Genomic DNA, 23938 nt, shown 5'->3' with positions numbered 1-23938 from the left:
CCTGTAGTACAAATGAAAGAATCCAAGATATAAACAGGGGAACCTGTATATATCATGTAAGCCTTCTGGCTTTCTAATTACTGGAGAAAATGGACTGTTTAGTCCCCACTAAGTTATACTTTCTTGAATAAGGCAGAAACATGATGAAATCAACTAATCTAAAGAGTAGGAAATTAACCAATCCTGCAGAAAAAAATATGCAATATCTTCCATTCAAATACAAACTTCTATTCATATACCCCTGTGCTCTAACAAGGAAGAAAAAAAGGGAAGATATTAAATTTGGGGGAAACATGCAGCTAACTTATATCATACCTGATTTATCAATTCAGTTAATGGGGTGACTATAATACTCCACATTCTCCAAAGATGCTCCTTGTTTTCCAACTGCTTTGCATTTTGATTAATAACATTTAAGACAGAGTCACTGAAAGCTAGTGGTGAAGTTGGACCAGAAAGAACACAGCCTACCAGTGTTTCCAGGTTGAGAAAAAACCTGGAGGAAAAAATTTTCAACTATGCATTAACTGTATGTTCTTCGAAAATACATTAATTACATTATAGCAAGGTTATAAAAATAACTGACAAAAAAAGAATCCCAACTCTTATTTTGATTTTTTTCATTTTTAAAAAATTGAGAGTAAGTCAAAAGAGTATCATTCATCACATGACAAACTTTCCAAGAGAAACAAAATAGTTTGTTTAAAATTACCTTTCATCTTCTACACCACATACCAACAGATTATTATTGAAAATTAACTGAATTAAGAACAAAGCAGGAGTCCCCTGAAAAAAGATGGGAGATGGCAATCAATCTTCCTGTTACAAACAGTATATTCTTGTTATACTTGTTTTCTAAAATCAATTATGTGAAATATGGCCGTTTTAAGCTTGAGAAATTTAACTTTCGAAATTACTTAGGAAATGACAAAAATGATAGCAAATGTACTTCAACAAACTACACACAAAAAGCAAGCTCTTTATATTTTAATCATAGCTGTTACATCTATGTGAGCAATTAAAGAACAGAGAGAGATTCCAGATATAAAAAAAATGTTGACTTAAAACTTGCTGGATCAATAATACCTACATGCAGAAGATATTAAATATATTTTACCATAAGTAACCCAATGCTACTAAGCTTCCAAAACTTATAACAGTAACCGAAACTATTATTATATAAAAGCAAAGAGAAAACTTTCCTTCTAGACCCTTTGTTTAATCCAGGAAAATAGTTCTATTAATAGTGCCATACTTAATCATTCACATTAATTATAATGAGTGTACCTTGTTTTATTGTGCTTTGCAGATACGGCATTTTTTACATATTGAATGTTTGTGGCAACCCTATGTCGACCAAGTCTATTGGCACCATTTTTCTAACAGCATTTGTTCACTTCATGTCCCTGTCACATTTTGGTAATTCTCACGATTTTTCAAACTTAACATTATGTGTCCTGACTGCTCCACTAACCAGCCATTATCCTGTCTCTCTCCATCTCCTCTGGCCTCCCCATTCCCTGAGACACAATACTGAATTTAGACTAATTAATAACACTACAATGGCCTCTAAATGTTTAAGCAAAAGGAAGAGTTGCACGTCTCTCACTTTCAATCAAAAGCTAGAAATAATTAAGCTTAATAGGGAAGGCATGTCAGAAAGGCTAAAAGCTAGGCCTCTTGTGCAAGTTAGCGAAGTTGTGAATGCAAAGGAAAAGTTATTGAAGGAAATGAAAAGTGCTACTTCAGTGAACACAAGTTATAGTAAGAAAGCAAAACAGCCTTATTGCTGATATGGAGAACGTTTTAGTGGTCTAGACAGATCAAACCAGCTACAACATTCCCTTAAGCCAAAGCCTAATCCACAACAAGGTCCTAACTCCTCAATTCCGTGAAAGCTGAGAGGTGAGGAAGCTGCAAAAGAAAAGTGTGAAGCCAGCAGAGGTTGGTTCACGAGATTTAAGGAAATAGCCCTCTCCATAACATCAAAGTGCAAGGTGAAGCAGCAAGTGCTCACACAGAAGCTGCATCAAGTTATACAGAAGACCTAGCTATTTAATTAATAATGATGGTGGTTACCGTAAACAACAGATTTTCTAGCTGTTGATAAAACAGCCTCATATTGGAAGAAGAAGCCATATAGGACTTTCACAGCTAGAGAGGAAAAGTCAATGTCTGCTTCAAAGCTTCAAATGACATGCTGCCTTTTATTAGGGGCTAATGCAGCTAGTGATTCTAAGTTGAAGCCAATGCCATTTACCATCCCAAAAATACTAGGGCCCTTCAGAATCATGCTAAATCTACTCTGCCTGTGCTTTATATAAATGGAACAAACCCTGGATGACAGCTTATCTGTTCACAACATGGTTTACTGAGTATTTTAAGCCCACTGTTGAGATCTACTCCTCAGGAAAAAAAAAAAAGAATCCTTTCAAAATATTACTGCCCATTGATGATGCACCTGGACACCCAAGCACTCTGACGAAGATGTACAATGAGACTAATGTTGTTTTCATGTCTGCTAACACAACATCCATTCTGCAGATCAAGGAGCAATTTCAACTTCCAAGCCTTTTTCAGAAATACATTTCATGGGCTTCCCTAGTGGCACAGTGGTTGAGAGTCCGCCTGCCGATGCAGGGGACGCGGGTTCATGCCCCAGTCTGGGAAGATCCCACATGCCGCGGAGCGGCTGGGCCCATGAGCCATGGCCGCTGAGCCTGCGCGTCCGGAGCCTGTGCTCCGCAACGGGAGAGGCCACAACAGTGAGAGGCCCACATACATAAAATAAGATAAAATAAAATAAATAAAATAAAATAAAAAGAAATACATTTCATAAGGTTATAGTTGCCATAAAGAGTGATTCCTCTGATAGACCTGGGCAAAGTAAACTGAAAACCTTATGGAAAGGACTCATCATTCTAGATGCCGTGAAGAACATTCATGATTCATGGGAAGAGGTCAAAATATCAACATAAACAGGAGTTTGGAAGAAGTTGATTCCAACCTTCCTGAATGACTTAGAGGGGTTTAAGACTTCAGTGGAGGAAATAACTACAGATGTGGCAGAAACTGCAAAGAACTAGAATTAGGATTGGAGCCTGAAGATGTGAAAGAATTGCTGCAATCTTATGATAAAACTTCAACAGATGTGCAGTTGCTTCTTATGGATAAGCTAAGAAAGTGTTTTCTTAAGATGGAATCTACTCCTGTTGAAGATGTTGAAGACTGCTAAAGCAACAACAGGATTTAGAATATTACATAAACTTAGTTGATAAAGCAGCAGTAGGGTTTGAGAGGGCTAACTAATTCTGAAAGAAGTTCTACTGTGGGTAAAACGCTATCCAACAGCATTACATGCTACAGAGAAATCATTTGTGAAAGGAAGAATCAATCACAGCAAACGTCACTGTTGTCTTATTTTAAGAAATTCCCACAGCCACCCCAGCCTTCAGCAACCACCACCTTGATCAGTCAGCAGCCGTCAATATGGAGACAAGACACTCCAGCAGTAAAAAGATGACTCACTGAAGGCTCAGATGATAGGTAGCATCTGTTTAGCAATAAAGTACTTTTAAATTAAGGTATGGTTTTTTGTTTTGTTTTTTTTAAGGAATAATGCTATTTACTCACACTTAACAGACTACAGTATAGTGTAAACATTAACTTTCACATGCACTGGGAAACGAAAAATTTCATGTGACTTTCTTTACTGTGATATTCACTTTCTTGGCACTGGTCTGGAACTGAACCTGCAGTATATCTGAGGTACGCCTGTACTTTGTCTATCATTTTTTCCTTTAACATAATCAGCGTATTCAAATTCAATTCTCTTGGAACTTTGCAATCTAAGTTTCACTACCTTACGAAAAAAAATACCATGGATCTTTTTGTTTATTAGCTAATTTAGTATCATTACATTTAAGATACTTGCATTAAGAATATCCATATTAGCAACCTGATATGCTGGAGAACCTAATACTTTCTGAGGAAGTCCTTTAATTGTAATTTCCATGAGAACCTAAGAAAGACAAAAGGTTTTACTGTACATTAGCCATAAAAGTAGTACCTTACTTAGTAAAAATCATATAGTATTAACTATATTTTTAACAATTTATTACAAGTAATGTTCGTTCATTAATGTAAATACATTCTCATTAGCTTAAAATGTTCAAATACAGAAATATAAATAATAAAATGATGAAGTCCTTTCTTATCTCCAGGAATAATCAATGTTACCAGTTTGGAGTTTATTTTTTAGACCTAAATTTCCATATATGTAAGTACAGAGAGAAACATAACTTCCTAGGCTAGCTGTCTTATACCTGTTTTATACCATTAATGATATTGTACTGTAAGATACTCTGGAACTAATTTTCTTCACCTGACTGTGTTACAGAGTTTTCACATCAGTCTATGTAGACACATTCTTAACTGATAAACAAATGTGCAGTTTGTTCAAACTTTTTAAAAATTAATGGTCCTTGAGGCTATTTTCATTTTTTATACTACAAAAAGAAATTCTGCAATCAATTATGTACTCAATAGTGCCAGAAGCAAGTATTTCAAAGAACTGCTAACTAGAAGCTGTATCTAAGACACGCCTCTCAAATGTGACAGAGATTAGCAAACTGCCATCCAAAAATATTATTATACTGGTATTAACCTGAATTATATAACATAAGTGAATAACATGACAAAAGTAACTGTTGGTGAAAATAAGCTTTCACGTATTCTCATTTGAACAGACACTAACAATAATAATTAGCATTCATTGACACATTTATTTTGTTCCAGCCCCATAATGCTCTGCATTTATCAACTCATTTAATTATGAACTACTACTACATCTCTTCTTTATAGAGAGACAAGAGAGTAGACAGAGTGTCTAAGTTCATTCAGTTAATAGCTGGGTTGAGGTTCAACCTAGTCTGTACCAGAGCCCTTGCTATTAACCACTATCCTCTACTGCCACAGTAGATATGGTTGTCATGGCACATAAAGGAATCACTCAGAATCTACCTACGGGTATAGTTTGTTCCATCTGCAGTTTATTTTGGGAAACTCACTATTACAAAAAGTATATCCAATTCACTTTTTCCCTCTCTACTATGTAGGACATATTTAAAATGCAAAAGCTCTCCAAGATTATCACCAGGTATTTTTTTAAATGTACATACTAACAATCAGTGGAACCCAGCAATCTTGTCACAAAATTAGTGTTCATCCGAGTTTCTTCAGTTCAAGTTTAATGCCCCTTATCCCATTTTCTCTGTACGGCCTATTCTTTTTCCTATGACACTGGAAGATTTCTGTAGTTGCCAATGTCATCATTTACTTTATTAAGAAGGTTTCAAATGACTCTATTTAGTCAATGGAACAGCATTTACTAAAGGGCCAAATGGCTGATAAGTACTTGATATAAAATATTTTCCCAAATCCTGATCTGTGGTAGTACCTTCAATATAAAATTCAATTTCAGAATATGGTTTTAAAATTCCAGCACATATAGGTCTTATACTTACCAGTGTTTTCAATACAGGAAATACTTCTGACTTCACTATGCTTTCCAAAGATTTTAATAGAAGAGTCAAAACTTCAGAACCTGGTCTCTCTTTTTTGTTACCTATCAAAAAGGAAAAGGAGGGGTACAGTTCTAAACATGCATTTTTAGGGGTGAAAATACAGTCTTTTCAGGGGTAAAAATATATACTCAGAGAGCTATTAAAAAGTAATTTTTTTGTTTTTTCTTACTAAATAAAGTGCTTTGTTTAAAGATAAAGTCTGGAAGATAAGATACTTCAAAAAAGGATTTTACAATTAATTTTATATATGAAAGCCAAACAATTCACTGAGTGCTATAAAAATCTTTTTATCATTATAGTGCTTACCAGATTCAATAACTGACTTCACCAAGCTAACTAGCTCTTTCCAAATAGCATTGACAATTGCATCTGCCAAACAAAATAAAAGGTACTTTAGAATGAAATAGATATGACTACAAAAGCTCTCCCTTTCAAGCTTATACTACAGAAATAAATTGAGCAATACTTAAAAATTTAAAATATAATTCTCCTTGTAATAGTCAACCTTGTAATCAGTTTACAATACACTATTCACCTCATTTTTGTTTAAAGAAATATTTTTCAAAAGGACTGTTAACATACTCAGGGTAATTCTTTTTTTTCATCGACTGTATTTTCTGTATTGAAAACCTTTCACTTTTGAGACAAGGATTAAAGACTGAGAAGGATACCTGAAAGCCACTAGAAAAAAATTTTCCAACCAGTACAATAGCAAACTATTTAATTTTTAAAACCTGTCATCATTACTTGATAGGCTTTAGAACATAGGAGTTTAGGTGTAGATACTAAAATCACAGAGCCTAGGTATCAATCATAGCTCCATCACTTACTATGTAACTTTGCAAAAGTTATTTACTTCTCAGTACAACACAATCCCTTATTGGCAAAATAGGCTAACACAGAAGGTTGCTGTGAGGATTCAATGAATTATATGTAAAGCTCCTGCAACACAATCTGGAAACAGGTGGCACTATATAAACATTTACTATTTTTTCTTTTTAAACACAGGTTTAAATAATAAAAATCTTCTCAAACATTTACCAGAAGCATCTTTTCTAATTGCAACAAAGCTATCACGAACAGCAGTGATAAATGTATTTGCATGTTTGGAAAAAAAAGAAGAGCTGCTGATTAACGGATGTTCAAGTCGCTCTAAAAGAGAAAAAAAGACAATTATGCAAAACCAAAGCTTTATGAAATAAATTTCTCGATGTAAAATGTTAGGTGGTCTGATACGTTTTCTATGAAAAAGATTTAGGGACTTCCCTGGTGGCACAGTGGTTAAGAATCTGCCTGCCAATGCAGGGGACACGGGTTCGAGCCCTGGTCCCAGAAGATCCCACATGCCGAGCAAATAAGCCCGCGCTCAGCCACAACTACTGAAGCCTGTGCGCCTAGAGCCCGTGCTCCGCAACAATGGAAGCCACCGCAATGAGCAGCCCGCGCACCACAAGGAAGAGTAGCCCCACTCGCCGTTAACTAGAGAAAACCCACACGCAGCAATGAAGACCAAATGCAGCCAAAAATAAATAAATAAATTTATAAAAAAGAAGATATATAAAATCTCTTTCCTCACCCCAAAGAACAGTGTTCTGAACTGTGTTAGTAATTGAAATGATTTTAAAAACAATTAAATACCTAAGCTCAGCATAAGTTTGTTTTGCTTAGCAAAACTCAAGACTTCTGGACCCAACAAAAAATGAAGCAACATTTCAAGCCCCAAAACTTGTATAGAGGGGATTGTAGCCATTCCACCAAAATTTGAACTCAAGTTCATCCGGGGAGTTCCATACGGAGAAGCACCTTTAAACAAACAAACAAAATTGCTAAGTTATGTACGATTGAATTAGTTACCCAAATAAATATATTTTGTTTACTTCATTTCAATGCAATGTACTTTTAAAAGTAAATAATTTGTTTTTCAATAAAAGTTGAAGAGTTTTTGTTTAAAGCCCACAACAGAGTTCCTAATTAAATACTAATCTTACTAGGTTAAGAACAACACTAGTGTCACACACCATTTAAATGAATTCTCAGACATTAATCCATACCTTAACATTAATATGCAGGCATTCCTAAAACTTAAAATATAAAAATTTGACTCAGAAAAGTTAACGTAAAATAGGAACAGCAGGGCTTCCCTGGTGGCGCAGTGGTTGAGAGTCCGCCTACCGATGCACAGGACACAGGTTCGTGCCCCAGTCCGGGAAGATCCCACATGCCGCGGAGCGGCTGGGCCCGTGAGCCATGGCCGCTGAGCCTGCACGTCCGGAGCCTGTGCTCCGCAACGGGAGAGGCCACAACGGTGAGAGGCCCATGTACCGCAAAAAAAAAAAAAAAAAATAGGAACAGCAAATAATTTTCTTTCACTGATATACATACTAAGCCACATTCCTTACATCTGTTAAGATCTAACATTTTAAATTATAACTCTAATATTCTAATTCTGAAACAAATGTTAAGAGTCTGTAATGCACTTCATATAATGTAGTGGAAAAAAGTTGATCTTATCCAACTACAATACAATGACAGCAGTACACAGTAACACATACAGAAAACAAACAAAACGATTTTGTGACAAGGCAGCCGAAATTATGTGAATTACATGGAGCAAAGACTTGATTCAAAGCCTTTTTGTAAAAATAAAGGGAAAAAACCCCAAGTAGGTCTATCTCTTACCTTTGTGTACAGGGGTCGCAGGATTTAAAGCTGGAGAAGTAGCTACACGAGATGAACTGCCTTGAGGTGAAGCATTAGAATCAATGCTTATTGTGCTTTGAATCAGAGGCACACAGACCTATTGGGGTTTAAAAAGAGAAAGAGATGGAGGGAACTGAATCTGTAAATATGTATAACTGTCCTATTTTTTTAAAGTCTTGCATAGGGGCTTCCCTGGTGGCGCAGTGGTTGAGAGTCCGCCTGCCGATGCAGGGGACACGGGTTCGTGTCCTGGTCCGGGAAGATCCCACATGCCACGGAGCGGCTGGGCCCTTGGGCCATGGCCGCTGGGCCTGCGCGTCCGGAGCCTGTGCTCTGCAACGGGAGAGGCCACAACAGTGAGAGGCCGGCGTACCGCAAAAAAAAAAAAAAAAAAAAAGTCTTGCAGTTAAATATCCTTAAGAAGCGATCTCAATTGTTTTGATATGTTGAAATTTTATTGGCCTTTTTGATGCAGAGGATAAAAACTGAAACTTGGAAAAGTGAAAATTTTTATTACAAATATATTTGCCCTAAATTTGTACTATCTATAAATTTCAACTCTACATTCCAGATGGAAAATTATACACATAAATAGCTTTTACAGCTTTTACAAATAACATCTACATGAGTTTTAATGCTATTGGTAGACAGACCATTTTAAACATTTTAAAAAACACCTTAAGAAAATATGAACTAAGACAACTCCAAGCTTATTTCTAAGATCATTCCAATACATGTCAAATGTAGCCAATGAGTAGATTATGCCAAGGAATGGGTGGGACAACTGGGTAAGATCATCCTACTAGGAACTTAAAATGGTAGAATTTGAAAAAATTATGACCCCAGTTACAAGTTACAATCAATGCCCAAGTTTAATCAGTTCATGCTCTATCAAGTTTAAAAACTTCAATGTATTAAGCAATTAAAAATTTAAAGAGAACTTGCTAAAAAAAATCCAATACTTGAGGAAGAACTGATAAACAGCAAGGTACGCAGGATACAAGAATGACATACAGAAATCTGTTGCATTTCTTTACACTAACATTGAAACATCAGAAAGTAAAAAAAAAACCCCTTTTAAAATCACATCAAAAAATAAAATACTTGTTGTACACCTGAAACTATCACAACATTGTTAATCAACTATACTCCAATATAAAATAAAAAAGTTAAAAAAACCCCCAAAAACTTAGGAATAAACCTAACCAAGGAGGTAAAAGTCCTATATGCCAAGAGCTATAAAACATTAATGATGATTTAAAGAAATGGAAAGATATCCCATGCCCTTGGATTTAAAGAACTAATATTGTTAAAGTGGCCATACTACCCAAAGCAATCTACAGATTTAGTGGGATCCCTATTAAATTACCCATGGCATTTTTTACAGAACTAGAATAATCTTAAAATTTATATGGAACCATAAAAGACCTAGAATTGCCAAAGCAATCCTGAGGAAAAAGAACAGAGCAGGAGGCATAACCCTCCCAGACTTCAGACTATACTACAAAGCTACAAAGTTATCAAAACAGCATGGTATTGGCACAAAAACAGACATATAGATCAATGGAACAGGATACAGAGTCCAGAAATAAACCCACACTTATGGTCAATTAATCTTCGACAAAGGAGTCAAGAATATACAATGGAGAAAAGATAGTCTCTTCAGCAAGTGGTGTTGGAAAAGTTGGACAGCCACAGGTAAATCAATGAAGTTATAACACTCCCTCACACCATACACAAAAATAAACTCAAAATAATTTAAAGACTTACATACAAGACCTGACACCATAAAACTCCTAGAAGAGAACATAGGCAAAACATTCTCTGACATAAATTGTAGCAATGTTTTCTTAGGTCAGTCTCCCAAGGCAACAGAAATAAAAGCAAAAATAAACGAATGCGAGCTAATCAAACTTACAAGCTTCTGTACCATAAAGGAAACCATAAACAAAACAAAAAGACAACAAAGAATGGGAGTTTGGGATTAGCAGATGCAAACTATTATATATAGAAAGGATAAACAACAAGGTCCTACTGTATAGCACAAGGAACTATATTCAATATCCTGTACTAAATAATGGAAAATATGAAAAAGAATATATGTATATAACTGAATTACTTTGCTGTACATCAGAAACTAATACAACATGTAAATTGACTATACTTCAATAAAAAATCAAAAAAAGATAAAAGGAGTTATCAGGACTACCCTTGTTTACTTAAACAAAAATAAGATTAAGCTTTCATGTTTAAATGCAGCAAGGATATCAAAATCTAAAGGAATCTGTAAAACTCACATGTAACAATAATGAAAAGCTACAATGGGATTAAATGATTGGTTATCACTATGTAGCCTGGAAAAAGGAGATACAAAAAATTAGAATTGATCCAACTCTGTGTAGCACATGATTTCTATTTCATTACGTAATGCTGACTCTACTCTCAATTATATTCTAAGTCACATGCAATTCCTTTAAAAAAAATCTTTCATGATGCCTCTAGAGTAAGAATATTTGAGTGTTACTGATTAAAAAGGTTTCAGATGCTCCATTTCAGATGACTGGAGAGTATCCTTTGAGGAAAATGAACTCAAGTTCTGTGTCTGGGTGAAAAAATCTTTTATATAACGTGCTCTGCTAACAGCAAAAACAGCACTGAAAGATTAAATTGGTAAGAATCTAAGAACACATTAATAAAAAAAACACATAAAGTATTGTAATCAACACTTTAATGTTACCTGTTCAAAATTAGCAGGAAGATGAGGTCCTAGTCTCATCAATAAATACCACCAGACTTCTAGTTTTGTCAGTGCTAGAGTTTCTGTTCTCACATGGATAGAACTCAAAGGCTGCATTAACAACTTCAGTCTTTTTGCACTACATAGTATTTCTTAAAAAAAAAAAAAAAAAATTAGCACCCAGGTAAAAACATTAAAGAGGTAAAGATTAAACTTTAAGAATGATAGTATGCAACAGCCTACTATAGCAAGAGAATAGACTTAAAAAAAAATTTTTTTTTAATTACCAGCTGTTCCTGTTCTACCCAAAATTTTCATCTTGACAAACTTTAGTACGACCAGGTCACAATACTTAAGGCTTATTTTAAAAAATAATAACTAATATTTATTAGATACTGTGTGCCAGGGGTGATTTTTCCACCATTTAGCAATGTCTGCAATATTTTTGGTTACAACTGAGAGGCAGGGATATGGAGACTGCTACTGGTATCTAGTGGGCTGCATCCAGGGATGCTGCTAAACTTCCTCTAACACCCAGGGCAGTTCTCCACAACAAACTGTCCAGCCTAATAAACTAAAATGTTGAGAAACTCTTTCTAAGCTGCTTTAGTATTCTCATTATCCCCATTTTACAGATTAAAAAATAGAGGTATATTTTTACCTCAAAAAAAGTTGTCATTACCAGTAATTTATTTTATCAAACACTTTAACTGTTGGTGCAATTAATGAGATTTTGGAAATCTAAATATTCATTTAGATTTAGTTCTACTCTACATTAGCGATAATCAGATTGCTTAAATTCCACACAAACACTAAATACACTTTAAACAAAATATTTATACCTGAAGTGTTTACTACATCAGTGACGGGAGAATATATAAAATAATACAGTCTGTGCTAAATCAACTTATCAAAAAGACTTGAAAAGGATTGTGAAGCATCTGTCAAGTCATGTATTTGGTGGAATAACATTGATCAATGTTTCTTACAAGTATTCTGCCATTCAGCTTTCAATTAACATTTTTATAAGAAGAAAATGAAGTCAGACCACTGTGGAAACAAATCCTCTAATCCTTTCTGAATTCCTATCTATGAGAGGAGGAGAACACCAACAACTGCTGTGCAATACCCCATTCTCTTTTACTTACAAGATCTGCTTTCACTCAGAACAGTGATGGGTATCTACTCTTTGACTACTTTATCTAGTTTCCCATTTAGCCATTCTCCCAATGAGATTTTTAAGTGGAACTGTATATGGAATTTCTGAAATGTTGTTTACAGATGGCTGACTCAGCTGCAAAGAAGCTCATTTTTGCCCCTTCTGCCTTCCCCTCCTTCCTGTAGTCTGCAATTAAGGCATACTGAAGATGACAACAGAAAAAGACAGGCATCTGATTCCTTAATGACTTCCTGGATCCATAATACCAGTCATTGACTCTCTAGCTCTTGACTTACTTCAAATGAGACAGCATTTTATTTGCCTTCTTTAAGTCACTCCTATTTTACGCTTTAACACAACTATACATAATTCCACCAGATTTAATCCTGGATACCTCACACTGAGGTTCATAAACAATAACCAAAAAAAGGTGACATTTCCAATTAAAATCTGTGTCTGGCAATATTTTCAATAAAAGTAGTTGTAGTTAATGCAAATAGTTATTTACAAAACACATTTTAAAAGGGATTAATGGTCTTTGGCAAGGGAAAACATAGGATGAAATCAACATTATTTAGCAGATCTTGTAAACTATCAATTATACCTAAGATTAACTACCCAGTTAAGTAGGTACTCATACTGACCCACTTTTGGGCGAAATACTTTCGCACGTATATATATTAAGCACTTCCAGTGAACAATAAAAAGATAAGGGTAAGGCACATCAAAAGGAATCACTTCTACATATTAATGTTAGCCCACTATCAGGCGCTGTTCTAAAGATCCTGAAAAAAAGTTCCTCTGTCTCTGATACTTCGATTCCATAGCAATCAAAATTGTTTGCTATCATCTATTGGCTGTGTGACCTTTGATGAACTACTTAATCTTCTGAAAATAGCGATAATGCTTACCATCTAAGGTCTACTGTGATGATTAAATAAGAAGTATGTAAAATGCTCAACTAAGTGCTGGAATTCACTAAGAAAGCCACAAACAGCATCTGTCACTTTGTTCAGTTTTTGAAATAGTGTAAAATAAACTTTATATCTGTGATTTTCAATAATGCCTGGCCTTTGAATTCTACTTTTAGCCACAAGTTTATTCCCCTAAAATAATATTCAATGATAGGTAAATATTCGATATAAAGGCCCCCCCCCCCAAAAATCAGAAGAGCTTTGTTTTTCATCTTAAGCCATAAAAAATCGAATTTTTAAATATTACTTACCTGGATTTAAAGCAAAATTATCTATTAAACTCTTCCAAGCAATAAAAGCTATTTTTTTAATCATGGGTGCTCCACTACGAAATCCCAGTTCTTCTAGCTGTAATAGAGAATTGATGAAACTCCCACTTCGATGCAAGGTCTAAAAAAGAAGAATCATTAAGAAGTTACTTACCTGCCTGAAACAATATATAGGCACTATCATCATTCATTTATCTAACTCACCCAGTGTTAACTATGTAAAATCTAAGGAATTTAAACTTTTTAAAGTACTGAATTTTGTATGCAAAATTCTGCATCACAAAATATAAAGCTCAATGAAATAGGTAATGCATAATACACATTTCTAAAACGTTAGAGAATATCAGAAATGTGATAAATCCAAAATTTTACCAACATATTAAAAAAAGTATTCATATGAAAAAATCAATATTAAAGAAAAATAAGAAATTCAAACTAATAATCTTTTCAAATACACTGAAACAGGCAGGAAAAACAGTTAAGTAAAAGATGGATAAATGACAAGTAAACAATGCATCCCAAGAAAAAATACACAAAAAGAACTTTAATAGTCATAAGTGACTGTAGTCCACACATAATCTGAACAGAATATAAATGTAACAAAAACAACTGGCTTAGAAATTCACAAAAATCCACAAGAAAGCTGCTAGAGCCAATAAAATCATTTCAGCAATGTTGCAGAGTACAAGACCAACACACAAAAATCAGTTGTGGTTCTATACAACAGCAATGAGTGATCTAAAAAGGAAATCAGGAAAGCAATTCCATTTACAATAGCACCTAAAAGAGTTAAACACTTAGAAATAAATCTAATCAGAGGTGAAAGACTTTTAAACTAAAACCTACACAGTATATTTGAAAAGGCCTAAATAAATGGAAAACCATCCGGTGTTCATGAATAGGAAGATTTAATATCATTAAAATGTCAATACTACCCAAAGCAATCTACAAATTCCACACAATCTCTATCAAAATTCCAAAGGCCTTTTTCACTGAAAAATAAAAGCTGATCTTCAAAAGTTCATTATGGAATTGCAAAGAGCCCCAAATAGCCAAAACAATTGTGAAAAAAAAATTATAAAGTTGGAAGACTCACTTCCTTGACTTCCAAACCTACTGCAACAGTACAGTAATTAAAGCATATGGTAATGGCATAAGGAGAAACATAACAGACCAATGGAATAGAGATCCCAAAAATACTCTCACATACACTGTCAACTGATTTTCAACAAGAGTGCAAAGACCACTCAACAAAAAACAGTCTTTTTAACAAATGGTGTTTGGAAAATTGAGTATCCACATGCAAAAAAATGAAGCTGGACCCTTGCCTTACACCATATATTAAAATAAACTCGAAATGGATCAAAGATCAAAATTTATGAATTAGCAAATCCAGAGAAAAAGCAGAATGGAGGTTACGAGAGGCTGCAGAGGGAGGGGCAGAGGGAGTCAATGTTTATGTAACATGTATAGTTTTTGTTGGGGATGATGAAAAAGTTCTGGGTGTAGACACTGGTGATGTTTACACAACTGTAAATGCTTTTAGTGCCACTGAACTGTATACTCAGGATGATAAATGTTATGTTTATTTACCACAATAAAGAAAATCACAACTCCACCCCCTTAAAAAAACCTGGCTTAAAGATAGAACATACAGTTGATTCTCATTATTCACCATAGTTACGTTCTATAAAGTTGCCTTGACACTGTATTAGCAAATACTGAGCCATGGCTTGTATGGAAAATGCAGGGTTAGGTTCCTGCAAGCCTCTGATCACATTTTCATCGACCATTTGACACACAACCTTGTTTTATGTTTGTTTTGGTTTAAAGACATCTTGTTGATTCACTAACATTGAACTCACAGCGGACAGCACTGTAACTCACACCTGAACAGTCTATCTAGCACATGTATTTCCCCCTTAAGGCACATCATAGCCTTCCGCTGCTTAGCAACCACAGACAGCACTTCAGCACTACATTTTGGGGCCATTTAAAACTGAAATCACCAAGAAAAAGCATGAAATGTGAAAAATGTGGCATTAAATGGATCATGAAATGGACATTTGTTTAAAGGACATTAAGAATTGAAGCAAAAAGGCAGAACGTAACCTTGCTCAACCTCAGGTGGGAACATGCATGCTGCAGGACTCAAATTTTTTGCCACTACACGTGCCTACAATTGACTGCAAAAGCAGCACAAATACTGATGTTGGGTTAACAAATAAATTTTAGTAATTTTCATATACGGCATGCATGAATAATGAGGATCAACTGTACTATGGAAAGTTAAGAAATTAAAGGGTCTGGCATGTAAAAACTGTTCATTAACTGTGTACTTACCTTCCCAAGCAGTTTGACAAACAAAGGCCATAATTTTAACACGTAAGTCTCATTTTTACTCATAAATAGCTTCTGGAGTTCCGAAAGTAATTTCTAAAAACCAAAGCAAAAATATTTACCAAAGACTCTTGGAAAGAAAAAGAATGCAGTATTAAATTGATCTCAGCAAAGTAACTTTTCCCAGATTTTATCAGGAAAACTTTCACATATATAGCAAAGCTGATGGAGTTTTACAGTAAATATCCAAGTATAAATACCACTAACATTTTACTATGCTTGTCTTATCACATATCTGGCCATTCTTCCATCCATCAACAGTTTTTTCCCCTACCAATATACTTTCCCCTAAAAACTTCAGCTTGCTTATCATTAGAGTTCAAATGATAATGCTTTAACCACTCACTCTATCTTTAAAAATTAATAGCTTCATGGGTAACACATCTGAGAAAATTTAAGTTCAAATTTATTAAGAATTTTATACAGTGGACCCCTGGACAATGTGAATTTTAACTGTGCGTTCTACTTATACTCAGATATTTTTCAGTAGTAAATACTACAGTACTGCACAGTCCATGGTTGGTTGAATCCAAGGATGCAGAGGAACCATAACTACAGAGGGCCGACTATGAATTATACAAGGATTAAACTCAAGTTGTTCAAGGGTTGACTGTATACGCTCTTAAGAAATAAATTTATCAATTAAAAAAACTTACAAAGACATTGGCATCACTTTTAGACTCCAAACCTTACCATGAGGCATCCTGAATTTTAAAAAATAAACAAAACCCCAGGTTTTAAAATCTGGACATCTCCACCACCTCCTGGATTACTGTAATGTCTCCCAACTAGTCTCCCTGCTCCTACGTAGAGTTTTTTTTTCTCAACGCAAACTGATCCCTTTAAAACCAAAGTATGCATATCACTTGTAGACTCAAAAGCTTCAAATATGGTTTTCAATATAACCCAGAGTAAAAACCAAATGCCTTACAATGGCCCCCGAGGTCCTATGTGATTTGGCCCTGTTTCTGGTATCATCTCCTCCTCCTCTCATCCTCATCGCTCTATCCTACTGCCCAGTGTTCGCTGAACACAACCAAGTACTCATATCAGAGCAAGGCCTTTTGCGCTCATGGTTCCTCCTGCCTCAAATGAGCTTACTGCATATTATTCAGGTAGCTAACTCCTATATCGCCTTCAAATCACCTTTCAAATAACCTATTCTTTTTCCTTCCCTGACCACCTCACCCTTCCTCTCCGATGGCACTTTCCATCCAGTCCTTGCTGTTTTCCATTAATGCTCTTTACTAAATATACTATATACTTTATTATCTCTCCCACTAGAAAATAAGCTCCACAAGTTGCTTTTGTTCACTGCTATACAAACAGTACCTAAAACAATGTCCAGTATGTAACAGGTGCTCAATAAATATGAGAAAGGTTGAAAAACCTAAAACCTGGGGTAAGTAATAACTTTAGGAAACTGTACACACTAGATGCACTTGTGTGCATTAAATTTGTATCTACTGGGATTATGCTATAACAATCCAGATAGCGATGAATCAGTTAATGTTCTCCCTTTTCCAAAAATGCAATTTCTTGCAATCACCATTCGTTGGGGATGGGATAAAATGCCTGGATTGTAATAACACTGAATAGACAGCTCCCTTCCTTACTATAATATAGGATCAGTGTGACTACATTAACTTAAACAATTCTTTGTATTAATTCAAAGAGGAACTTCCTAGATCATAGAGCAATTACACCAATATGAGCCCTCAGCTTGGTGCAAAACCTTACAATGCAGTATCCAAAAAATCCTTCAAGTATTACTTACGGTAGTCATAAGCTGCTCTGTGATAGATGCTATTTCTTGTTGTTTCTGAAGTAACAACGGCATTCCCATCTCTAGAGCAGTAGCTCCCCGCAAATGTACCTTTTGGGCCGAATGAACCACTAATGGTATGACCAATTTTGCCCATCTAATTGACTCTTCTCCCATTTGAATTGGGGCTTGTTCAATTAGCCTGTGTAGAGAAATCAATGACTAAATTAGTTTGACCTCACCTTTTACGTCTAAAGTACCAGGAAAATATACAGTACACAAGTATGCAGAAATATGCATAGTATGGTCCAACTGTTTTACAATACTATATACACATATATACACACACAAAAATAGATCTAATTTTTAATTGCTAATTTGTAGACTTCCCTATTAATAAACTTTTCAAATAAGGAGAACGTATCATCTTTCCTTCAGATTAAAAAAATGTAAATACTAATTATTTTTACAGAATTAAGTTCAATATTCTTATAAGACAGGACAGCAGAGAACCATGATACACTGTGAACATCAATCAGGGCATCAGAACACGAAGTAGTTAAAACACAGAGCTCAACAACTAAAGAAAACTTTCAAAGAATGAAAAACAAGTTAAGGCAAAGCACATCAACAGTTGATGCTGTCAGCACATCCATTATGAAAAGCAAGGATGTGTAGGAAGAAGACAGGGGATCTTCCTGTTCCCCTCATCTGCTGCTAGGAATTATTTAATGCTTTCCTAAATGCCTGTTACAGCTCACGTAAAAGTCTGTATTATTTTTTAAACTCTTGCAAAAGCTTTAACAGAAATAATTTTTAAAACCAGAAGTGTGTTAGCAGCAGCAGCAGAACCAAGGCTGTATTTTAAGGACTGTCTCAGTAAAAATAAAGAAACCTAGTAACTTATGCACATCTACTTCCTTCTTCCTGTTACTTGCTTTTAGTCTAGAAGACATTTCCTTCTTTTAATGTTTAACTCAAATTCAAGTCCCAAAAGACTACTCCTTAAAGTAAATTCTAAATTTACTGAAACTGTTCTTCTAAATTCCATAGCATACAAACTCATACCTTATGATGACATTTAATGCTTCATAATCCACAACAGCAGAATGCATCTCTCCTCTATTAAAGACTATTTCTAATGAATCAATTATACTCGATACCTGAAAGACAGAACCAAATAAATATCGAATAAGTCTGAAGTTTTTAACTGGCATGTGGTTAAGAAGCCATATACAAAAACTATACTCACTACTTTGCCAACAACTTCAGTGGGAAACGTCTGTTTGGATATCACCCAAAGTGCCCTAGTACGTACATTTTTATCTGAATTCTTAACAATATCATTCAGTTTTGAAAGCAGTTCTTGAATATTTGTCTCTGAAAAATAAGCAGTTTTAATTATGTGGAATCATTTACATCCTTTAAAATCTCTAACAGAAAAACAGAGAAAAATCCTGTTCCCTTCAGTGTCAAAAAGTTAAATGCATATCCAGAGAAAAGGACCAGAGAACCAATGCTGATATCAACCTTCTTCCCAAAACACAAAACTCAGGTCAGAGGGAAGGTATTCTCAGAGAAAACAGATAGTAGCCTCTAAATCAGATATTTTTCAACTAAAATATTTCTATAAGGTCTTATTATTAGGTATGAACATACAAGTCAATTTTTGGGAAGACATTATGAATCCTTTATCTCTGCTCCAAAATGAACAACTCCTACTTTAGATTGCTAACATTTCTATATATATAAAAAGCAGAAACTTTTTCCTCAGAAAAAAAAGATGGTAACAACTTTCTGATATCCTTAATCCCTATTCCTAATTTCCTCTCTCTAAAGATCACCTCCCAGGTTTCCTTTACCATGACAAGCTACTTACAGAACGATAATTAAGATCACAATCCTCCCCTGATATCCATGGGAAACTGGTTCTAGGACCCCCTCTCAGGAATATCAAAATCCAAGAGATGCTCATGTCCCTTATGCCTTCCACATCCGTGGGTTCTGCATCCAAGGATACAGAGGGCCAAGGATGCTTGAAAACTCAGAAAAGCATCAGATCCTGTGCTTTCATTACCACTTTTAGCTCCAAATTATCTCATTTACCACTAGGTGAAAGAACTTTTCAAATTACAGCATGTTCCTTAACACATGCTTGTGTAAAATAAATGACCATCTAACTTCCAAAATTAATTCCATCTAATTATAAACTTCCAAAGCAGGTGTGTTTTTATCAAGGACAAGGTTCAGTTTTTGCAACAATTATTTTTAAATAGGCTTATTTTATTTTCTTTTACAGCAAACCTTATGGTAACAAAGTCAGAACTACATCTAAGGAAAAGAAACCTTCCAACAATGATATAACCTAAACACTTTCTCAGAAGCAAATCCTAAACTACAGGTTATGAAACTAATAGAGAGATAACAGTACTTTTAACAGTATCAAACTATACACTCTAAAAATACTATATCACAATAAATTTACCTGATAATCCAGAGGTAATTTTCGGATTATATAAGCAAAACCCCAAGGCCTGCAGAGCAGCACTACTGAGCTCTGAGTTTTGACTGGCAATGTGAGTCTTCGAAAACAAAATAACATTTGTTACAAACAAGTACAACTGTAAATTAATTTTTAGACAGCAAAAGTTGATTAAAAACAAAATTACATTTTAATTCCAACAATCAACTGATCTTTGAGAGCAGATTAAAACGGATTAAGATCAGGAGGCCATGGATACACCTTGGCAAAGAAAGAAGGAAACTAGGTAGAGATCAGCTAAATAAAGAATATTTTTCTTAAAAGGAAAAGAACATCTCCACACATCTGAAAGCAAAAAAAAAAAGCTAACAAATGGAAGATGCTGAAGACACTAGACAGGAAACAAAGAGTAGGAGCAAAACCCTTCCAGAAAAAGAAAGCAAGACTCAAAGGCAAAAGCTGACATATTAGCTATGGAGTGGAGCAACACCTCTAACAGAGAGGGAAGGAGCTGGAATGTAACATTTACTAAGTAGCTAAAGTGCTAGGACCTTTAAACATTATTTAGCTAGGACCTTTAAACATTATCTCAATACTTCACAGACAGGAGAATTTGAGTCCATAACCATCTGGAATTCAAAGCCCAATGCATATTCTATATGTAAAAGTTATAAAATCCCAAACCTGTCAAAGGGAGTCTTGCCCCAACCCTACATTTACTTGTAACCCTGCATTCTTGGTACCATTTCCCATTCCAAAGTGATTTATCTTCAAATCCCCCCATTTCTCTGAATCCAATATCCAAGGAATCCTCGACTACCTGCTACTCTTGACAGAGAAGAATGGTAAACGTTAGTAGCCAAATATAAGAAGAGACACTTCCTTGGAGCACCCCTTTCATAATTAATCAAACCAAACATCCAAAATACTACACCCTGAGATACAAAGTCTTAAACACTTAAGACGATGAGAGCTACTACTATATCTCCTAGATAGTAGCTAATATGCATGTGATCAACTTTTGATTTTCCTATTAACCACCCACATGCTTCTAAATAATTATTAGGCATTTTAGTTACAAACCCTATTTACAAACAATGCAACTTGACTCAAAACGCATACAAATGAGTTTCTGATCCTACATGCTTTCAAATACCAAATACATTATGCATGTCTTCATCACAACAAATACACTACAAGAATGTGGAAAATGACAATGAAGAAAAATGGGAAATAATACCATTAATATTGTTTATACTATTAACAAGTCTTGACCTACTACACAATAAAGTTCTTGCTTACGTGAACAAAAACCACTGATGACTATAACAGGAATATTTAAGAGTAGGCAAGTACCCCCAATGCCTCAACATTTGGCCCAAAATCATGGTAAAATGTATAATGAACATCTTGACAGAATACTTCCGTTTAAAAGCACAAAAACAGGGTCACAAAAATAAGAACTCAAAGGGACTTTGGAGATTTAGTTCAACCTCTTTATTCTAAAAACAAGGAAATTAAGTTACATGTTAAGGAAAGTCAAGTCACAAAGGCACAGTATACTCAAGTGACGACAAGAGCACAGGTCCTCAGTTTGATGTTAAACTACACAACCTCCCTATAAACAAGCAAACAAGATAACCATAAGCGGTTTTTTAACTAAGCAAGAGTGGCAAAAACTAAGGGTGAGTGAAGATAAAAAAATGAATGTTACCCACACAAGTAGACCAATGAGAAAACAACAGATTCATTTTATTTAAAAGTACATTGCTACAAAAGGAGGAAAAAAACAGATTAAATAATCTCTGATCACTGCTTTCCTATTAAGAGTGCAAGTTTTGGATTCAAGTGGCCACGGCCGACTTTAGGCACATGAAACTAATTTCTTCTGCAAAGTGGGGATTAAAGACTAGCCTCATTGGGACAGGGAGGATTAAGTGAGAGAAAACAAGATAATTAAGATAGCACCTGATACAGCACCTGATACACTGTAAGTCCTCAAATAGTACTATAATAACCCTGCTGTTATTTTATTTTAGACTCAAAGTTTTTGAATTAATTGGCAAAACCTGTTTTCCCCACAAAGTAAAAACTATTTACAACAAATATACATACATACCTTTAAAACTCTGAATAGCTGAGGAAGTTTCTTCTCAATTTCTATAATGATTTCTTTTCCATCTTCTCCAGTCATACGACTTCAGAAAAGCAGAAAGAACACAAATTTATGCAAACAGCAGACACAAAAATGAACTATGAAATACCTGCATAATCTTTTTAAACATTGTTAGAACACGGGCAAATTAATTGACCCAGTGCTTAAGATGCTTAAGAACATATAAGAATACAAATACGAAGAAACCCTCAGAAAAACTTGTGCATCCACACTGTACACAGGTTTTGACAGCTTCCCTATGTGAAGAGGGAACAGGGAAATCTACCCCTAGTTAAAAATTAAGAAACTTACTAAATCTTTATCGCTTTGTACCAGTTGTTACCCTTTCCTTGCAATTTCCAAACTACATTTAACTCAGAAAAACATGGTCTGCAGGAGAAAAAAAAAACGTGGGAAGCATTTGCGATTAAAAGAGAACTCGGTTTACTGCTCTCTATTAAAAAACCAATTGTGGGTTCCCCCACTGTCCCGAAACACACACAGGTGGCTCACGCTGAAAAACCATTACTCCAGCACGCTCCCTTCCAACCAAACTTTTCTTAACCCTTCGCTTGCAAGACACACGTGCAGGCTTCCTCATTCAAAACTTGCACCTTAAGGGCAGCAGCACCCGCAGCCGGGAACGTCACCTAGCACACCGCACCCCGGCGTCCCCGCAGCTGCCAGACTTCCAGAATACACAAACTCGCTTCGCGTGCCCCACCCGGACTATCTCCTCCCCAAGACCCGCCAGGGTGCCCCACCCCATACCCCCAGCAGGCCTCACCTGGTCAGAGTCAGGTAAGCGTCGGTCTGCTCTCCATGGGAGGCGGAAGGGTCTTCCAAAGTCTCCAACAGCGGCACGAAGGGGCTGTGGCCCGGGGCCGTCATGTCGGCCCCTCCCTGAAGCCCGGACCGGAAGAGGAGACAATCCAGTGACCGATGGAAACAGCTCCGCGACGGCCCCGCGTGAGTCCAGGCCCCAGCCCCGCGCGCCCGGCTCCGCGTGAGTCCGGGACCCAGCCCCGCGCGCCCGCCCCCGCCCTCCCAGAGCCACCGCGTCCACGCCCCGGGCCCCTCGCGCACAAACCCAAGCTCCGAACCTCCGCCTGCGCGCCGCAACACGCTCCCAGGCCCACGCCGCGCTCCGCCCAGGGCCCGCTCCCGCCACCAGTTTCCCGGGCAGCTTTCAACAGCGGGAGGAGACCGGCGCGGCGGCGGGAGAAGCCCGGGGAGCGAGGCGTCTCACCGCGAGGGAGCGGAGGTTGCGCCAGGCTGACGGTTCCCCGCCGCCTATCACTGTGACCCCGATATTCACCCCCACGTACGAAGATAGGCCTGCGTCCTCGCCGCTGCTGCCCTGCAGCACCCGGACGCAGCCCAACCTCGACTTTCCCGGCTCCGGCTGTTTACTCACGCGTGCGGCCCGCTCCCTCCTAGACCAAGATGGCGGCGGGGGCGGGCCCCGGAGCGCGCGGGAGTAGGACAGGCCTGGCGGGAGAGGCTCGAGCCAATCCAACAGGCAGCGGCGCGCCGGAGTCATCGATCGCCTCCCTTCCCTGCCTGCTGCCCCGCCCTGCCCCTCAGGTCACCTTGCAGGTGGGGGTGTTTTGGCCCGTATTTAACCCGCGAGGGACTTGAAATTCAAAATGTAAGTGAATCGCCCAAGTTTACCAGACTAAATTTAGTGCGTCTTCAAACTGCAAGTCCAG

At 36.5% G+C, this 23938-nt stretch overlaps 1 protein-coding gene across 4 annotated transcripts in view; it reads right to left on the bottom strand.

Annotated features, from left to right (window-relative positions):
* The window catches only part of RIF1 (replication timing regulatory factor 1), a 56884-nt gene extending 33256 nt beyond the window's left edge, over nt 1-23628 (bottom strand). For 3 of the 4 annotated variants that reach the window (XM_082840897.1, XM_082840899.1, XM_082840900.1), the window contains exons 1-18: nt 23555-23628; nt 23014-23129; nt 22191-22269; nt 20075-20171; nt 18842-18969; nt 18658-18752; nt 17602-17791; nt 15768-15860; nt 13407-13545; nt 11023-11174; nt 8265-8382; nt 7224-7388; nt 6627-6737; nt 5892-5954; nt 5526-5626; nt 3935-4021; nt 713-786; nt 316-496 (exon numbers count right to left, since the gene is read on the bottom strand). In XM_082840897.1, the coding sequence (XP_082697023.1) occupies nt 316-496; nt 713-786; nt 3935-4021; nt 5526-5626; nt 5892-5954; nt 6627-6737; nt 7224-7388; nt 8265-8382; nt 11023-11174; nt 13407-13545; nt 15768-15860; nt 17602-17791; nt 18658-18752; nt 18842-18969; nt 20075-20171; nt 22191-22269; nt 23014-23117 (1977 nt within the window). In that variant the 5' untranslated portion in view covers nt 23118-23129; nt 23555-23628. The remainder of the gene's footprint in view (nt 1-315; nt 497-712; nt 787-3934; nt 4022-5525; nt 5627-5891; nt 5955-6626; nt 6738-7223; nt 7389-8264; nt 8383-11022; nt 11175-13406; nt 13546-15767; nt 15861-17601; nt 17792-18657; nt 18753-18841; nt 18970-20074; nt 20172-22190; nt 22270-23013; nt 23130-23554) is intronic. The other variant, XM_082840898.1, reaches the window with a different exon arrangement.
* Between the last annotated feature and the right edge of the window lie 310 nt (nt 23629-23938).

This window comes from Leucopleurus acutus (genome assembly GCF_964270905.1).
Source record: "Leucopleurus acutus genome assembly, chromosome: 6".
Lineage (NCBI taxonomy): Eukaryota > Metazoa > Chordata > Mammalia > Artiodactyla > Delphinidae > Leucopleurus > Leucopleurus acutus.
This window is presented reverse-complemented; position numbering and strand designations above follow the sequence as displayed.